The sequence below is a fragment of the Mus musculus genome, chromosome 5, assembly GCF_000001635.26.
Source record: "Mus musculus strain C57BL/6J chromosome 5, GRCm38.p6 C57BL/6J".
NCBI classification, from domain to species: domain Eukaryota; kingdom Metazoa; phylum Chordata; class Mammalia; order Rodentia; family Muridae; genus Mus; species Mus musculus.
In genome coordinates, this window is record NC_000071.6 from 134,929,283 (window position 1) to 134,947,191 (window position 17,909).

The 17,909-nt window shown below is 51.9% G+C and overlaps 2 protein-coding genes and 1 long non-coding RNA gene across 16 annotated transcripts; 1 reads left to right on the forward strand and 2 right to left on the reverse strand.

Annotated features, from left to right (window-relative positions):
* Positions 1-564: 564 nt before the first annotated feature.
* On the reverse strand, positions 565-3,389 carry 9030607J07Rik. Of its 2 annotated transcripts, XR_868588.3 has the most exons (3): positions 3,298-3,389; positions 2,944-3,106; positions 565-2,348 (listed from the first exon to the last, which is right to left on the reverse strand). It is a non-coding gene; the product is annotated as an RIKEN cDNA 9030607J07 gene (long non-coding RNA). The 2 variants fall into 2 exon arrangements; XR_003955806.1 differs by lacking the exon at positions 565-2,348 and having other exon boundaries at positions 2,896-3,106.
* Mettl27 (methyltransferase like 27) lies at positions 3,022-13,355 on the forward strand. Of its 13 annotated transcripts, none has more exons than XM_006504522.4 (7): positions 3,022-3,128; positions 3,340-3,565; positions 4,191-4,319; positions 5,007-5,142; positions 6,497-6,589; positions 6,803-6,886; positions 11,175-13,199. In XM_006504522.4, the coding sequence occupies exons 2-7, from the start codon at positions 3,443-3,445 to the stop codon at positions 11,408-11,410; spliced, it is 801 nt and encodes a 266-aa protein (XP_006504585.1). In that variant the 5' UTR covers positions 3,022-3,128; positions 3,340-3,442; the 3' UTR covers positions 11,411-13,199. The 13 variants fall into 13 exon arrangements, with proteins under 13 accessions (XP_006504585.1, XP_030110775.1, XP_006504591.1 ...); XM_006504528.4 differs by having other exon boundaries at positions 3,048-3,128; positions 3,439-3,565; XM_006504527.4 differs by having other exon boundaries at positions 3,069-3,299; positions 3,439-3,565.
* Positions 13,356-15,840: 2,485 nt separating this feature from the next.
* Cldn4 (claudin 4) lies at positions 15,841-17,652 on the reverse strand. Its single transcript, NM_009903.2, has one exon. It carries the CDS (start codon positions 17,461-17,463, stop codon positions 16,831-16,833), a length of 633 nt encoding a protein of 210 aa, NP_034033.1. The 5' UTR covers positions 17,464-17,652; the 3' UTR covers positions 15,841-16,830.
* Positions 17,653-17,909: the final 257 nt, after the last annotated feature.

Below are 17,909 nucleotides of genomic sequence, written 5' to 3' on the forward strand. Positions count from 1 at the left end.
TGGCCTTGAACTCATGGAGATGCCTTTGCTTCCCAAGTGCTTTGGTCAAAGGTGTGCACCACCACAGCCAGGCTAAGGTTAAAATTACCATCCTCTTGATGTGGTGCTGGGGACAGTCTTCAGGGCTTCCTGCATGATAGACAAGAACTCCACAACCCAGTCCCACAAAGCTCCCCTTTTCTAATGTCCCATGAAGTACTGAGGGGTCCTTGCCTGAATCCTGAACCCCTCTGGAGCCTCAAATGTGTCCCCAGCTTGGTTTCTCTTCCGAGCTCAGGTCTGGGTTCCAAGAGCCTCAGAGAACCAGTCATGGTATCTGACACCTGCAATCGAAGCACTCTGGAGGCCAGAGGAGGAGGATTTGCAGCCAGGAAGACAGTGGAGATGCAAGCCTTTAATCCCAATACTTGGGAGGCAGAAACAGGCAGATCTCTCGGAGTTCAAGAACAGCTTGATCTATAAAGTTGCAGGACAGCCAGGGCTACATACACAGAGAAGACCTATCTAAAAAAAGGATTCGGAGGCCTGAGCCAGCCTGGGCTCCAGAATAAGATGTCCCAACAATAGAGCAAAACAAAACGGCCTCTCGGTCACTTTATTAGATGATTTGATGCAAACATCACAGAAACCTCAAATTTAGCATGTCCTCCTCCAACCAACCCTGCCTCACTCCTTGGTTTCCTGTGTAGAATGACCTCATCTGCAGCATCCTGAGTTTGAGCAGAAGGCCAGGGACAGGGAATGGCCCTGAGCTCCTGACTCTGCATCCCAGGTCTGTCAAGTGCACCACAGCACCCAGAGCTGTGTCTCCATGGGATACATACACAGCCAACAGAGCTGTAGCCCCAGGCTTGGTTTCTGGTTGAAACTGTCCCATCCAGGAAGGGAGCCACCACCCAGGATAGCTATGTAAATTATGAATACAGCTGGGCAGAATGGCTCACGCCTTTAGTCCCAGCATTTGGGAGACGGAGGCATGAGGATCTATGTGAGTTTGAGGCCAGCCTGGTCTATATAGTGAGTCCTAGGACAGCCAGAGCTACATAGTGAAATCCTATCTCAAAAACATAATTCACATATTAATTACTAATTAATCAATTAAAAATTATGAATACAGGGCTGAAGAGATAGACCAGTGGTTAAGAGCACTGACTGCTCTTCCTGAGGTCCTGAGTTCAGTTCCCAGCAACCACATGGTGGCTCACAACCATCTGTAATGAAATCCAATGCCCTCTTCTGATGTGTCTGAAGACAGCTACAGTGTACTCACATAAAAGAAATGAATAAATCTTTAAATAAATAAATAAATGATTATTATGAATGCAAGTAAAAGTTAAATTTTTTTCTCATGCATTAACCAATTTGGCATTCTCATTATCCATTCGTGGCTATATCTAACCTCTGATGAACAGTGAAGATTATAAAATCCTTCCTAAAAAAATGCTTTTAACTTAATTAAAATAAAATACTTCCAAGGACTGGGGATATAGCTCAGTTGAGAGAGTGTTTTTGTCTAGCATACACTCGATCCTGAGTTCAATGCCCAGAACCACATAAATCAGGCATGGTGGTACACACCTGGAATCTCAACCCTTGGGATGTAGAGGCAGGAGGATGAGAGGTTGAGGGACATCCTCGGCTACATAGAAAGTTGAAAACCGACTTGAGCTATGTGGAAATGCCGTTTTGTTTCATTCCACTTAGATCCTAAGGAGAAATGAAGATTAAATTCCCAGGTTCTAGGGGAGCCAAGGACTTCCCAGATGGCTAGCCAACTTCCTCCTCCTTCTTCTTCCTCTTCTTCTTCCTCTTCTTCTTCTTCTTATTATTATTGGGTTTTTTTTTTTGAGACAGGGTTTCTCTGAGTTCCAGGCTGTCCTGGAACTCACTTTGTAGACCAGGCTGGCCTCGAACTCAGAAATCTGCCTGCCTCTGTCTCCCAAGTGCTGGGATTAAAGGCGTGCGCCACCACCGCCCGGCTTTTTTTTTTTTTGTTCCCCAAAACATAATGATTGTTTCTAATTATGAACGAATAAATGATTCTGAGTTGTGACTGCATATAGGGGCAGATATTTGTGGCTTTCGAGCTTAAAACCTCTGTACCATTCCGGCTCTGAGGGGAAGTCCAACTTCCAGGTCTGTTCTTCGGTCCTGATCGATCAGCAGCGGTCTGAGCACAATAAAGTTTTACCAGCTGTTTAACTACTAAGATGAACATTGGAAGACGCAGTCTGCTCCCAAGTCGGTGCTGTTGTCCCTGTCTGGTCAGTTTCTGCGCCTGACTCAAACAAAGTTCTTGCTTTGCGTGGACTCTTGTGTCTGCATGGGTTGTTTTGGATTTTCAGACCCTAAGAAACCATACAAATACTAAAAAACGGGGATCAGTGAGATGGCTGAGCAGATCAAAGCACTTGCTGCCAAGCTTGAGAATCTGAGTCCCATGCCTGGAAGTCCCATGGTAGGAGGAGGAATCAAAAAATGGCTCTCTGGCTGCTACACACCATCTGCCCCCCCCCCCAAATAAATTGGTTTTTTTGTTGTTTTCGGGTTTGTTTGTTTTTTAAATACTGTACCCAGGAGCAATGGCACAACGCTTAAATCCCAGTTCCTGGGAGGCAGAGGTCCACCTGGTCTATATAAGGAGTTCCAAGTCACCCTGGGCTCCATAGCAAGACCTTAGAAAGAAAGAAAGAAAGAAAGAAAGAAAGAAAGAAAGAAAGAAAGAAAGAAAGAGAGGAAGGAAGAAGAAAGAAAGAAAGAAAGAAAGAAAGAAAGAAAGAAAGAAAGAAAGAAAGAAAGAGGGAGGGAGGGAGGGAGGGAGGGAGGGAGGGAGGGAGGAAGGAAGGAAGGAAGGAAAAAAGAGAGGGAGGAAGGGAGCGAGGGAGGAAGCGAGGCAGGGAGAGAAACTTTTTTATTTGTGAAAAAACAAAAACAAATCCTCACGTGAGTTTGAGATCTTCTCACGCAATACGCTCATTGGCTCAGGGAGGGTAGTCTGTCATTTCTTTCTCGGATTGGCTGTTTTATCTCACGGAAACCCAATCGTCGCGGTGCTGGAGGCGGGGCCAGGCTCTCAGACACGCCCCTCCACTTCCCTCGGGTCTGCCTGGAGAAGGGGGTTCCGCGCGGTGAGTTCTGAGCCTGTACCTTCTTGGAGACCCTTGTGGTGAGGAAGAACCCCACCCGCGCCCCCGATCCACCTCCGGGAATGATGGGCTGAGGCGTAGTCCTCCCTCCCTGCGCGGGAGTGCCCCCGCTCTATGAGCCCCTCCCCATACAAACAGCGCCTCGGCGTACAGGTCAGCTCCTGCCATCTCCCACTCAAGGTCTTGTTTGTAGCTTGGGACCGCGTTGGAGCACTGATAACCTCCTCCGCCGGGTGAGGGAGGACGGAAGACTGTGGAGGACCTCATCACTGGGTGGACTCTGCCCCCGCAGGAGAATGACTCAGGAGGAGGCTGGGCGGCTGCCCCAAGTACTGGCCCGGGTCGGAACCTCCCACGGTATCACCGACCTGGCCTGCAAGCTCCGCTTCTATGACGACTGGGCTCCGGAGTATGACCAGGTGAAAGCACGTGGGTCCTCGACTTTTGTGGCTCAGATTCTGTTTTTATAAGCAAAGCTAAAATAGTACCCATGCATCTCAGGGAAACTTGGAGCTGAAAAGAGACCTGGGAGATGTGCTCCTTAGAGACCTGCACCCACCCCACCCCCACCCACCCCGGCTGACCTGTAAGCAACCCCTAATTAATCCTGCAACAAACACGAGGAGAGAGCCTGCAGGAGGCGCTATTGAGACATCATTCGGTATAGACAGACCAGCTAAGAGCTGCCACAGCCAGTAGCCAGCCAGCTTGATCCCCACTAGTGTGGGGTCCCTTGACAGTAAGACACCTCAAAGCCGGGAGTGGTGGCGCATGCCTTTAATCCTAGCACTCGGAAGGCAGAGGCAGGCGGATTTCTGAGTTCGAGGCCAGCCTGGTATACAAAGTGAGTTCCAGGACAGCCAGGGCTATACAGAGAAACCCTGTCTCGAAAAAAAAGTAAGACACCTCAAGCTCGGGTCTTCTGTTACTGGGGTCCTAGGAGGATCTGAACTCTAAAACACACAAGCTCAAACTGGCAGAACTTGGGCACCCCACAAGGTGAGTCGTCTAAACACTATGTTGGGCTAAGTGCTATCTCCTCAGGATGTGGCTGCTTTGAAGTACCGAGCCCCACGCCTTGCTGTGGATTGTCTCAGTCGAGCCTTTCGGGGCTCACCCCATGATGCCCTGATCCTCGATGTGGCCTGTGGCACTGGCCTGGTAGCTGTGGAGGTAAGATCTGATACACCACCCTGCCTTCCCTTCAGCACCCAGGACCTCCTACATGCTACTGCTCAATTAGTCCTGAGACCCTGCCTAGTAAATTCTAGGCAGGAGCTCTACCACAGAGCCATGTTCCCAGCCCCTCCCTGGGGGATTCTAGGCAGGGGCTCTACCACAGAGCCACGCCCCCAGCCCCTCCCTGGGGGATTCTAGACAGGTGCTCTACATCTGAGCCACGCCCCCAGCCCCTCCCTGGGGGATTCTAGGCAGGAGCTCTACCACAGAGCCACACCCCCAGGCCCTCACTGAGGGATTCTAGGCAGGAGCTCTACCACTGAGCCACGCCCCCAGCCTCTTGCTGGGGGGATTATTGGTAAATCCTCTACCACTGAGCCACACCCTGAGCCCTTTAGTTTGCTTTTTATTTAGAGATGACACGGTCTCAAGGCTGGCCTTGAACTCACTCTATAACGCAGGCAAGCTTTGACCTGGGGATTCTTCCACCTCAGCCTCCAGAGGAGCTAAGAAGACAGGCCTAAGCCTCCACACCTAGCTCCCATCTGCTCCAATTCCCTCCCAGTTCTTGACCAAGAGCTCATCCTCTACCTCAAGCTCATTGATCCCAAGATCCAAGGAAGGGTCCAGTTGAGCTGAGGCAGGGGGATTACCCATGACTGATGCCACCTTCTCTCCCAGCTGCAGGCTCGGGGCTTCCTCCAGGTGCAGGGCGTGGATGGAAGCCCAGAAATGCTGAAGCAGGCGCGGGCACGTGGCCTGTACCACCACCTTAGCCTCTGTACCCTGGGCCAGGAGCCACTGCCCGACCCTGAAGGTACTTTCTGTCCCACTCCACCCTCACCCACCTTCCCAAGAATAGCATCCTCTGTTGTCCAGCCACCATCTTCACTCTGGAGTCCTGTGTGAGCTCTCGTCTCCATCTAGAGTCTGATGTCACCTCATCTCATGCACAGTGTTGGGCTTCTACTACATCCCAGTGTATAGGACATCTTTGTTTGTTTTTTGAGACAGGGTTTCTCTGTGTAGCCCTGGCTGTCCTGGAACTCACTCTGTAGACCAGGCTGGCCTCAAACTCAGAGATCCACCTGCCTCTGCCTCCCAAGTGCTGGGATTAAACGCATGTGCCACACACACACCCACCCTCCCACACACACACACCTATGACATGTTCTATTAGTTCCTCTTCTTATTGCTGTGGCAAAGCACCACACAGAACATAATCATGAGGCTCCTCCCATCCCCAGGGAGCTACTGGCAGTTGCAGGGAGAGTCATTTTCTTCAGTGATGTAGCCACGGGTAATTTGCCTGTGCCCCAGTGCCACCCCGCTCCTCCTAGTTCATGCAGGAATCCCCAGTAATACTCAGTGGGTCACAAACAAAACAAGACCTGAAAGTAGCAAGAGGTGCCAGGAGATGGTGGTGCCTACCTTAGTCCCAGCCCTTGAGATGCAGAGGCAGGTGGATCTCTGAATTCAAGGCCATCCTGGACTACAGACACTACAGAGCTAGTTCTGGGATAGCCAGAGCTACACACACACACACACACACACACACACACACACACACAACTTGATCTTGAAAAAAAAAAAACAAAAATAAATAGGGAATTTAGCCAAAGCTAGAGGAGCATCCTGGGTGGAATGGGAAGTTCGAGGGACCACACCACATTATAGTCACACAGCATCTTAAGGGGGTGGAAAAATGGCTCCCTGGGGAAAAGCGCCTGCTATTCTTACAGAGGACCTAGGTTTGGATCCAGCACCCAGATCAGGTGATTCACAACCCCTTGTAACCCCAATCCCAGGGTAGGATGCCTCTGGCTTCTGTGAGCGCCTGCGTCCACCAAGAGACACACGTGCATACACTGGGCTGGGGAGGTGACCCAGGAGTTAAAATCTCCTCCTGCTCTTACAGAGAACTCAAGCTCTGATCTCAGCACCCATATCAGGCAACCTCAGGGGATCCAGTGCCCCCTTCTGGATTCTGACCTTAGTCTAGGATCCCAGCCCTGGGATGGTGCCATCCACCATTAGGGCAGGTCTTCCCTCCTAAATGACCTCAGTCTAGACACTCCCTTACAGACAAGCCCAGAGATTTGTCTCCCAGATCCTGTCAGGTTAACAAACAACAGTAACCATTACACATCTCCACCCTGCCCCACACGCAGGGACCTTTGACGCGGTGATCATTGTGGGTGCCCTCAGTGAGGGACAGGTGCCCTGCAGTGCCATACCTGAGCTCTTAAGAGTCACCAAGCCAGGTGAGTCACCACCCAGCCAACCCTTTCCCCTCTCCACATCACTCGGACTGAAGAAGGGTGGGGTGTTGCATAGGGGTGCCCACCCCAGACCGGTGCCCCAGTTCTCCATCTGTCACTTAAGTGCTCTGCCCTGGCTGGCCAGCTCACCTGCTTCTCATCTCCACCCTTCTACCCTTTGTCACCGCTCTTATAATCAAATGGCTTCGTCTCTAGGATCCTGTCCCCATCAGACTACGGTGACTGTTGGGTACAGTCATGACCGTGAGGCCTTTGCTTCAGCCCTGGTACCCGATAGAGGTCAGCTGAGCTCCATCTTTCAGTCTCCTAACTGATTTGGGGACTGCCCTTCCTTGAATATTTTTGATAGTTCTCTTTTCCTGGCATAGGTCCAGGTCTGTTCATTCAAGATGACAATGGGATCGGCTTGGATCAACTCCACACACTGAGGGGTGGAGCAGGCTAGGGCTTTCTTTTTCTATGGTGCTGAAGATGGAACTCAGCACCTCAGGCAGGTTCTATACCCTCAAATCATTCACTGGGCTATTCTAGGAAAAAGCTCTACTACTGAACCATGCTCACAGCCCCCACTGAGATTCTGCAGGTGTTCTACCACTGAGCCACGCCCCCAGCCCCTCACTGGGGGATTCTAGGCAGGGGCTCTACCACTGAGACACGCCCCCAGCCCCTCCCTGGGGGATTCTAGGCAGGTGCTCTACCACTGAGCCACGCCCCCAGCCCCTCACTGGGGGATTCTAGGCAGGGGCTCTACCACTGAGCCACGCCTCTAGCCCCCTCCCTGGGGGATTCTAGGCAGGAAAGACCAATACTCTCAGAATGAAGTTGCATTTTCAAATGTGGGCAGGGCAGTCACAGAAGATGGGGTAGGGAGTTGCCTGAGGGTCTACTAGGCCTAAGGACAGAATGAGGAAGCTGGGAGATAAAAATATTTCCTCTCCCTACCATACTCCTGGAGCTAAGCCTTGGCATGTCTGGGCAGGATTCTGTTTGAGAGAGGCCAACAGAAGCTAGGGCATCGATAGTGTCATCAGCAGTGCCACGGGTTGGGCTCAAAAGCACCGGAAATGCCCGTTGCATGAACCTAAACAGAACAGACTCTCCTGTTCCAGCCTGAGCCCCTCACCTTCCTCCCCCATCTGCCAGAAACCAGCCATACTGGATACCCTGCAGCTACTTGGACAAAGTCTGTCATCTGCCCACAGCCAGGGCTTCTTGACTTAGCCAGGCTTTATTTTATGTTTTAGACAAGGACTCTGGATGAACTCAGCGATCTACCTGCCTCTCTGCATCTCTGCCTCTCTGCATCTCTGCATCTCTGCATCTCTGCCTCTGCCTCCAGAGTGCTTAGAATTAAAATTCTGCTTTGGGTTGGAGAGATGGCTTAGACATGATAAGTTATTTCTCTGCTGGTGAAACGAGACAATTCAAGCCAGATTAAATTATATTAAATTCAAGTTTACTGGGAAGCCGCTCTTGTGCAAGCTCCCTGGCCCCAGGGAAGGAGGCTAAGGAAGTCGTCATGAGCAGGGAGAGAGAGAAGGTGTGTGCATGCAGAGAAAGAAGAAGGAGAGAGGGGGAGACCCAAATGTCTAGATTATATAGGGAAGAGCCTTTGGGGGAAGGTAACCCAGACTCCAGGGCAGAGTAAGGTTGGGGTCACGGTATGCCAGGTAGGGACTAAAGGATGCTGGGAAAATCTGGAGGCTAGGTCTTTGGAATGTGAAATATGCACCTCAGCCCCTTGGGGTCTGAACCTAAACAAGGGTTAAGATCACTTAATGCTCTTGGAGGACTCAGGTTCCATTGCCAGCACCCACGTGGCAGCTTACAACTATGTGTAACTTGAATTACAGGGGATCCAATACCCTTGTCGGGTGCCCACCTGCACCAGGCATGTACAAGGTATGCTTCCCTACCGTCCGGCAAACACGCACTGCACATAAACTAAAGACGCTTTCTGTCATCACATCCAGCTTCCCCGCCTCCCCCAAAGAAAGTAAAGGTCAAAGCTTGGGTCCTGGGCTGGGCGTGGAGGCGCACGGCTTTAATCTCAGCACTCGGGAGGCAGAGGCAGGCGCATTTCTGAGTTAGAGGCCAGCCTGGTCTACAGAGTGAGTCCCAGGACAGCCAGGGCTACACAGAGAAACCCTGTCCCGAAAAACAAAAAACAAAAAAAAAGCTTGGGTCCTGACAGCCCTAACAAATTAGGCCTCCCATCTCCAATTGATCAATTCAAATCAAATTGCCTGGGATTAGTGGCACAATTAGGCCTCCCATCTCCAATTGATCAATTCAAATCAAATTGCCTGGGATTAGTGGCACAATTAGGCCTCCCATCTCCAATTGATCAATTCAAATCAAATTGCCTGGGATTAGTGGCACTCTCCTTTAGTCCTGTGCTGGGAGGCAGAGACAGTCAGATCTCTTTGAGTTTGAGGCCAGCCGGGGCTATGTAAAAAAAACCCTATCAGAGAGCAAGATGGACTGGCAAGTGTCAGAACTGTGTGAAGACCTTTCAGAGAAACAAGTTCCTCCTCTGGGTAGCTCCAGGCTCCTGTCTTTTCCTTCTTCCACCATGAGACTCCTGGGGAAATTCTAATTTGGGGAAAACCATTGTTTCTGACAGCCCAAGGGAGGGGCACAAGTGTCTTTTTACCTCTCTTTATAGCTGTATAGCCCATTGTAGTCTGAAAACCACTGTGTAGCCCAGATTCAAAGTCTGAGCACAGAGATGGGTCGCTGGTTAAGAGGACCTGGGTTTGATTGCCAGCACCCACAGAGTGGCTCACAACCTCTGTAACCCTAGTTCCAGGAGACCCAACACCTTTACCTGGCCTCTGTGTTCATGGCACACGCATGGTGCACAGACGTACAGGCAGGCAAAACTAAACACAAGATTTTTAAAATACGCTCTCCACATTTTTTTTTTAATTTTATTTTGCTCTTCCTGCCTACTCGTGCTAAATGCTGGGATGTTAGGCTTGAACCACCATGCTTGGCTCTGCCAGGGGCTTTGCAGCTGTGTATGCACAATGCACACACATGTCCTCCCCTTGAAGTGGAATTATCATTTCTCCCCATGCCTGCAAGAAACTTAGCAAAAAGTAATGGAGGGTCTTACAAGGACCAAGGCTCACTGCTTTCCTGCTGTGCCCTGAGACCCGGGCTTGCCTTTTCATGGGACTAGGTTACAGAAGGCGTGGAGCTCCCTGCCCCCATCAGGGTGAAGAATTCCCAGAGTAAAGGACACTGGGCTGTTCAGGGATTGCCTAGTAATCCTGACTTCTAAGAAACTGAAGTAGCAGAATCTCAAAACCAAGCCCTGCCCTGTGCTACACAGTGGTTTCAAAGACAGCCTAGGCAATTTAATAACATCCTGTCTCAAAAGCAAAAGTTAAAAAAAAAGGGGGGGCCATATAGCTTAGGGGTAGAGTGCTCACCTAGGAACCGCCATGATAGCTAGGGGGCATGGCTCAATGGAAGAACACCTGCCTGCCTAGAATTCCCCCAGGAAGGGGCTGGGGGCATGGCTCAGTGGTAGAGCCCCGCCTAGAATCCCCCAGGGAGGGGCTGGGGGCATGGCTCAGTGGTAGAGCCCCTGCCTAGAATCCCCCAGTGAGGGGCTGGGGGCGTGGTTCAGTGGTAGAGCCCCTGCCTAGAATCCCCCAGGGAGGGGCTGGGGGCGTGGCTCAGTGGTAGAGCACCTGCCTAGAATCCCCCAGGGAGGGGCTGGGGGCGTGGCTCAGTGGTAGAGCCCCTGCCTAGAATCCCCCAGGGAGGGGCTGGGGGCGTGGCTCAGTGGTAGAGCCCCTGCCTAGAGTCCCCCAGGGAGAGGCTGGGGGCGTGGCTCAGTAGTAGAGCACCTGCCTAGAATTCCCCCAGTGAGGGGCTGGGGGCGTGGCTCAGTGGTAGAGCCCCTCCCTAGAATCCCCCAGGGAGGGGCTGGGGGTGTAGCTCAGTGGTAGAGCTCCTGCCTAGAATCCCCCAGGGAGGGGCTGGGGGCGTGGCTCAGTGGTAGAGCCCCTGCCTAGAATCCCCCAGGGAGGGGCTGGGGGCGTGGCTCAGTGGTAGAGCCCCTGCCTAGAATCCCCCAGGGAGGGGCTGGGGGCGTGGCTCAGTGGTAGAGCCCCTGCCTAGAATCCCCCAGGGAGGGGCTGGGGGTGTGGCTCAGTGTTAGAGCCCCTGCCTAGAATCCCCCAGGGAGGGGCTGGGGGCGTGGCTCAGCGGTAGAGCCCCTGCCTAGAATCCCCCAGGGAGGGGCTGGGGGCGTGGCTCAGCAGTAGAGCCCCTGCCTAGAATCCCCCAGGGAGGGGCTGGGAGTATGGTTTAACTGTAGTGTCTTTTTTAGCATGTTTGAGGACCATGTTTTCATCTGCAGAGCTGTTAAAAAGAGAAAAAAAATTTTTTTTTAAATGGAGTCCATGGAAAACTATCAGGTTAAGGAAACTGAAGGGGATTCCTGGGGGAGACAATTTTAGATACCAAGCCCTGGAAGTGGAAAGCTGGCCCAGAACTGAAGTCTAGGGATATCCGTGCAGCTCACCTGTCCCTCTCCTGTCCTCCCCAGGTGGACTTGTTTGTCTGACTACCAGGACCAACCCATCCAACCTTCCATACAAGGAGACGCTGGAAGCGACCTTAGACTCCCTGGAGCGGGCTGGAGTGTGGGAATGCCTGGTGACCCAGCCTGTGGACCACTGGGAGCTAGCAACATCAGAACAAGAGACAGGGCTAGGCACCTGTGCCAATGATGGCTTCATCTCTGGCATCATCTACCTTTACCGGAAGCAGGAGACAGTATAGGGTGAGAGAGGGAGGTTCAGTATCACACCCCTAGTTGACCACTGATCCTCTGTGTATGGTCTCAGCCCAGTGTGTTTTCTTGGCCTTCCCTGCTCTGTCTGTAAAATGGGTCCACCTTCCTAGCCACGCCCGTTAGGAGTACTCTGCTAGGTATAGCCCAAAGGGACTGAAAAGACTCCTCTACTTTCTTTGGACCCAGGGCTCGAGTGATCACCAACAGTGCTTGCTCTGCAAATTGTGAGAAACCAAGCGGCTGTCTTCAGCATCCACATACAAATCACAGGTTTCCAACATGCCTGTGTGTAATACCACCATTGAGGTGGGAGATGGGTGGGTCACTCAGCAGGTAGCCGACCAAAACAGGCATCTTTGCACTCAGTGAGGCATCCTGTCTTAAAGAGATAAGGCAGACCGATGGAGAGTGACAGAGAGGACGACCCCCAGCCCCTTGCCTGCACATGTGCGAGCGCATCCTTACACTCAGGTGCACGAGCCACACAGATACCAGATACAGAAAAAAAATAAAAATACAACAACACAGAGACCAGTGTGTACTGTAACACAGCCAAGCACCATCCCATCCCCATTTTGCAAAAGATGTTGAATTAGGACCAGCAAGATGGCTCAGCAGATAAAGCCACACTTAACCACCTACCTGATAACCTGAGTTGGATCCTCAGGAGCCACGTGGTAAATGGAGAGAAATGACCCCTACAAGTTGTCCTTTGCTGTCTACATAGCATAAAGCACACAAACACACACACACAGAGGCATAGGAGGTAAGTAAATGAACTAAATAAGGGTGTCAAACACACACTAAACAAGAGCAATGGTGATGAATGCTTTTACTCCTCCGAGCTCTCAGGAGGCAGAGGCTGGTGGATCTCTGAGCTCACAGGTTTGGCCAGCCTGGCAAGATGGCTCTCTGGGAAGACTTGAGTTCGGTCTCCAGAATGCACATGACAGGCGAGAACCAGCTCCAGCAAGTTGTACTCAGACGGCCACGAAACACAGGCACGCATGCACACAGCAACAATAGAAAGTAAAGAGACATAAAAATAAATTCTAACGACAAAGAAATGGGGTGATCTGATTTATGGGAGAATGGGAGAAGCATATTCATAAAATTGTGGTTTAGCCTGATCTGAGATCTTAGCCTGGGGCCCCCGCGATACCAAACTAACATTTCCGGCACTCTGGTGTGTCCAAGAACCTGGCTCCAACCAGTCTGAACTAGGCAAGGCAATATCCAAACCCACACAGAAGGAAGCAAAGTAAACAACTGTGAACCATCCAACATCTGGTCCCATCCAGTCCCCTCCCCCTCCCCCATCAGAGATGTTATCTGTTGTTAAGCTAACAGGTGGGTAGACTGGGTTTTTCTGAGTCACGAGGGAAGCTAGGGCAAAGAGATAGGTCATTTAGACCTGCCCAGAACAAAGAGCTAGACCTAGGTTGGCCTGGTGGTACAAGCCCAGCGCCCCAGCCTCCCGAGAAGCCGAGGCAGGAAGATAGGAAGTCCAAGGCCTGCCTGGGATGCAGGGTAAAACCCAGGCCAGCCTGAACCATTTGCCACACTCCATTTCAAAAAGTGAGACAAGATCTAGAGAGGCCGGAGAAACGGCTTTGAGGTTCAGAGCACTGACTGCTCTTCTGGACGACCCAGGTTCACTTCCCAGCAACCATATGGCGGCTCACAGCTTTCTGTAATTCCATTTCCAGGGGACCTGACAAAACACCAATGTGTGTAAAATAAAACTAATTAAATAAATAAATAATTTGAAAGATCTAGAGATGTAGAGCACTTTGGGATCCCCCAGTGAGGGGCTGAGGGTATGTGTTAGCGGTAGTACGGAAGCCCTGCCAAGAAGCCCTGGAGTCCATCCCTAGCACAGGGGCTAAAAATAGATTAACAATAATAAAAAAAAAAGTTTGATTTTCTTCATCTTTTTTTTACATTTATATATTTCTCCCCTGTCCCCAGGGTTTTTCAGTGTAGCCAGCCCTGGCTGTCTAAGACTAGTTTTGTAGACCAGGCTGGCCTCGAACTCACAGAGACCCACCTGCCTCTGCCTCCCCAGGGCTGTGACTAAAGGCATGCTTCACCAGACCTGGGGTATGTGTGTGTGTGTGTGTGTGTGTGTTCATGTGTCGTGGAATACCTGCTTACAGAGGTCAGAGGACAACTTGCAGAACCATTTGAGTCCAGGAATGCAATTTAGGTCATCAGACTTGGCAGCAGTTACCCACTGAGCCATCGCACAGACCCAAAAAAGGAAAATGATGTAATGTCTCTTTTGTTATTCTGATTCATCTTTTTTGTTACTCTGATACAGGGTCAGAGGGAGGCCTGATGGGCCTCTAACTGGGTAAGGCCTAGCAGGAGCCTCAAGCCCTGATCCTTCTGCAGCCTCCTCTGAAGCATCTAGGACTACTTACTGGCCTGTGTGCCTGTGTTGCTTACTATTAGGCAGTGCAGGGACTTGAACAGAGGGCCCTTGGTACGCTAGGCTAGCCCCCCACTCAGGAAGGTACATCCCCGCACCTTGGCGAAAGGACAGTGTTGTTTGTTTTGTTTTGTTAGGCTTGGTTGGTTTTAAAAAGGGTTAAACTATGTAGCTCTGGTAGACCTAGAACTCACTATGTAGACCAGGCTGGCCTTGAACTCACAGAAGTCTCTTCCTGCCTCACAGCCACCTGGTTTTTCAATGTTTAACTCAGAGGAGATTGGGGCTGCTCAACAATAGAGCCCTTGTCTAACATGGGAACCCCTGGATTTGATCCCCAAGGACCACAGGGAGTAAAAAAATGAACTATAAAGAGAAAATAGAACAGCTTGGGTCTGTTATGACAGTCTCAGGTAGCCCAGCCTGGCCTCAAACTGACTATGTAATGAAAGATGGTCTTGAACTCGTGATCCTCCCATCTCTACCTCCTGAGTGCTGGGATCCTATCACAAGCCCACTCTCCGGACTTGAAAACAATCTGATACCTTCATGAGAACTTGGCTATCCCCACAAAATCAAGAAGTGGTAAGTGGGGTGACGAGAGGGCTGAGCCGGTAAAAAGTGAGCTGCGTAAAAGTGCAGTGGTGTGAGTCCCCCCCCCCAACCCCACATAAAGGTGGGAGGGGAGAGTCACCTCCACAAAGTTGTCTTCTGGTCTCAGTTCTGGAGCTGAGCCACAGTTGCGCATGAACAGGGAAGGGTTCTGTGTGGATGGAGCTCAGAGCTAGAAAGCTGGTGTACTTGAGTCCCATCCCAGCTCTGAATAAATCTGTGGTGTCCCTGCCCATAATCAGAGCACCTGAGAGGGGGAGAAAGGAGAAGGAGAAAACTCAAAACCATCCTTTGTGATGGATCAGGTTTGAGTTCAGCCAGGATACAAGACCCTGTTTCAACAGAGTAGGGATCCTGTCCTAGTAGCAACAAACCCTTCCTCCTCAGCAACACATAAAACAGGCATGGTGGTTCACATCTCTAATCCCAACACTGGGGAAATGGAAGCAGGATGATCAGGAGTTCAAGGTCGTCGTCTTTAGCTACCTGGGGGCTAGCCTGGGCTATATTAAGATCTTATATCAAAACAATGATCCTATCCCCCGAAGGAGTGGATAGGAAAGTCAGGGTGTGGCCCAGGCTGCCCTGTGAGGGTGCAGGTGTGGGTTTAAGGACTCTCAGGACCTTGAGCATTCCAGGGCTGTGGGAGGACTCCCTAGGGAAGAGGCCACAGCCCGGACCTGTAAGACCAGCAAGGCTTCAAGAGTGGGAAAAGGACATTCCTTAGAGAAGGTGACTGCTATAACGTGGCCTGTGGAAGATAAGCAGGCCAGCCTGTTTGCTCAGAGAAAGGAAGGCCAGAAAGGAAGAGGCAGGGGAATTAGCCCTTGTTGTTCCTGTCATCTGTTGTCCCTCCCAGAGTCCCCCAGCCCCACCCCACCCCACCCCCACCCCCAGTCCTGGGCATACACTGGGCCCTAGATACAGGGTTTCCCCTCTAACAAATGAAGAGATTGTCATCATGGTAATCTCATCAAAACTGAGGCAGGAGAATTGCATTGAGTTTGATGTTAGTCTGGGCTTTATACTGTATCTAAAAAAAAAAAAGCAAATAAAGGTCTCAAAGCCCATGGTCCTCCAGGATAGAGGAAGTTCTCATTTTTACAGTGAGAACTCCTGAATCACTTTCTGAGACAGGGCTTCCTGTAGACCAGGCTAGCCTTGAACCTACAGCTTAGTGTGTGTGGGGGTGGGGGGTGGGGGGTGACCTTCATTTGGGGATGAGTGTGGGACACGGGGCCTCTGGCGTGCCAGGCACACTCTCCACCAACAGCTCCACCACTTCATCTTATTAGAACATCAAGGTCTCCTGTGAACCCTTAGCCGCCCCTCCAGCCCAGTCCCATCCACAGATAGAGAACAGCCCAAACCTTTCCTGTATGCAGGTGCCATTTATTGTAGAAAATAATAATAATTACAGCTGTGAACAGACCTTAAATTACAAAACAAGAAACCACAGAGAAGGCAGGGGAGTCCAGGAGACTCCCTGGTACAATGCCATCACCCCCCCCCCCCCCCCCCGTACCTTCCTTCCGCAGACTGGCCGGTGTCCTTGAAATGGGCAAAGGGAGGGAACTCAGAGGGGCCAACTCAAGAGGCCCAGGGTCCTTCTGAAGAGGGAGGGGGCGCACAGTGATCAGAACATTAGCAAGACAGTGCGGAAAAGGGGTGGGGACACACTGGGCTGCTTCTAGGTCCCCAGCCCTCCCCAAACCAGTTTAATCCACCTCCACCCTTCTTCCCTCAAACCCGTCCATCCACTCTACAGAAATTCATTAGTAGGGTAGGTGGGTGGGTCAAGCACAGTCATTGCTAATCAACGGAAGGGTTCCATGGCAGAGCCCACCGGCTCTCAATGGCCCCTCAGTCAGTCACTCAGCACACCATGACTTGGGGTAGGACCAGCTGTGCTCGGAAACACGGGGCGTAATGGCAAGAGTAGCGCTGGAGTAACGTGTAGGCTGAGTGAGGGGGATAGAGAAAGGACAGTGGACGTTTGCTAACATGAGGACATCCACTCCAGAGTCCAAAGTCACAGCTGAGCTACCCCGGCCAGCAGGACCCAGCTTGCGCCTCTACTGCCCTTCCCAGCTGCTTCTGCCTTCAGCCCCATATCCACCAGCAATTTGGATGTAAGCAGCAAGATATTTTTACATCCATTCTTGCCGGCCGTAAGGAGCCATGTGGAGCAGCCCAAGAGCTACGGGCTAGTAACTTTGCACAGTCCGGGTTTGCCTGTCCCCAGCAAGCAGTTAGTGGCCCATAGCAGGGCAGGTCCTGGAGAATGTGAGGGGCCACAGGCTGTTATGAGCTCAATCCGAAAAAAAGATAACAAAGGCAATGTGGACAGAGTGGCCCACCTTACACATAGTTGCTGGCGGGGACAGAGCGGGCGGCGGAGTACTTGGCCGAGTAGGGCTTGTCGTTGCTACGAGGTGGGCAACTGCAGCAGAGGAGGCCTCCTCCCAGGAGCAGCAGCCCGGAGGCCGCCCAGCCGACGTAAAGCGAGGCCCCCATTTCCCTCTTCTGCCCGGAAGCCACCATAGGGTTGTAGAAGTCGCGGATGACGTTGTGAGCGGTCCAGGACACGGGCACCATAATCAGCATGCTTGCCACGATGAACACGGCTCCGGCGGTGATCATGATCTTGGCCTTGACGGTCTCGTCCTCCATGCAGTTGGTGCACTTGCCCCCTACCACTGAGAGAAGCATCCCCAGAGCACCCACGATGATGCTGATGACCATAAGGGCTCGGGCGGCCTGCAGGTCCTGCGGCAGGGCGAGCATCGAGTCGTACATCTTGCACTGCATCTGACCTGTGCTCTGCACCACGCAGTTCATCCAGAGGCCCTCCCAGCTGGTCTGTGCCGTGACGATGTTGCTGCCGATGAAGGCGGTCACCCGCCACATGGGGAGCGCACAACTCAGGATGATCCCCAGCCAGCCCAGGACTGCCAAGGAGATTCCCAGGACCTGTAGTCCCATAGACGCCATCGCTCAGCCTCTGCAGGGGTCAAAGTCGGTGACCACAAAAAGTACCTCTCTCTCTCTCTCTCTGGAGTCAGAGGGCTGAGAAAGTTTTTTTCGGTGAGCCTCAGGGACACAAAGCCAGCTGAGTCCGATGCACCAGCTACCAAGCGCGAACACTGCAGCTCTTTCCTGCCTGCACCTGCAACAAGAAAGGGCGGCCACAGGTGCTGCAGTTAAAGCTCCTAGAGGAGGGGCGGAGGCAGAGGGAGGGGTTTCAGTCCCGGAGGCCTCCCTCGGGACCAGTTTCTCTGGATTCCTGAGCTTGGGCCAACAAAGGCGTTCAGAGGCCCCTGTCCTGGGCCCCTGAGTCACCCGCCAGTATCACAAGAAACTATCATCTCCCCCAGCCCCCAGGCTCACGCTGAGGTCAGCTGGGACACAGACACTGAGTCACCAGCCTAGAGCACCTG

Excerpts from the sequence above, each read along its gene's own strand:
- Mettl27 (XM_006504522.4), top strand. The coding sequence starts at position 3,443 with ATGACTCAGGAGGAGGCTGGGCGGCTGCCCCAAGTACTGGCCCGGGTC. Across the intron at positions 4,320-5,006 it reads CTGGCCTGGTAGCTGTGGAG|CTGCAGGCTCGGGGCTTCCT; the intron begins GTAAGATCTGAT and ends CTTCTCTCCCAG. Across the intron at positions 5,143-6,496 it reads GCCACTGCCCGACCCTGAAG|GGACCTTTGACGCGGTGATC; the intron begins GTACTTTCTGTC and ends CCCCACACGCAG.
- Cldn4 (NM_009903.2), bottom strand. The coding sequence starts at position 17,463 with ATGGCGTCTATGGGACTACAGGTCCTGGGAATCTCCTTGGCAGTCCTG.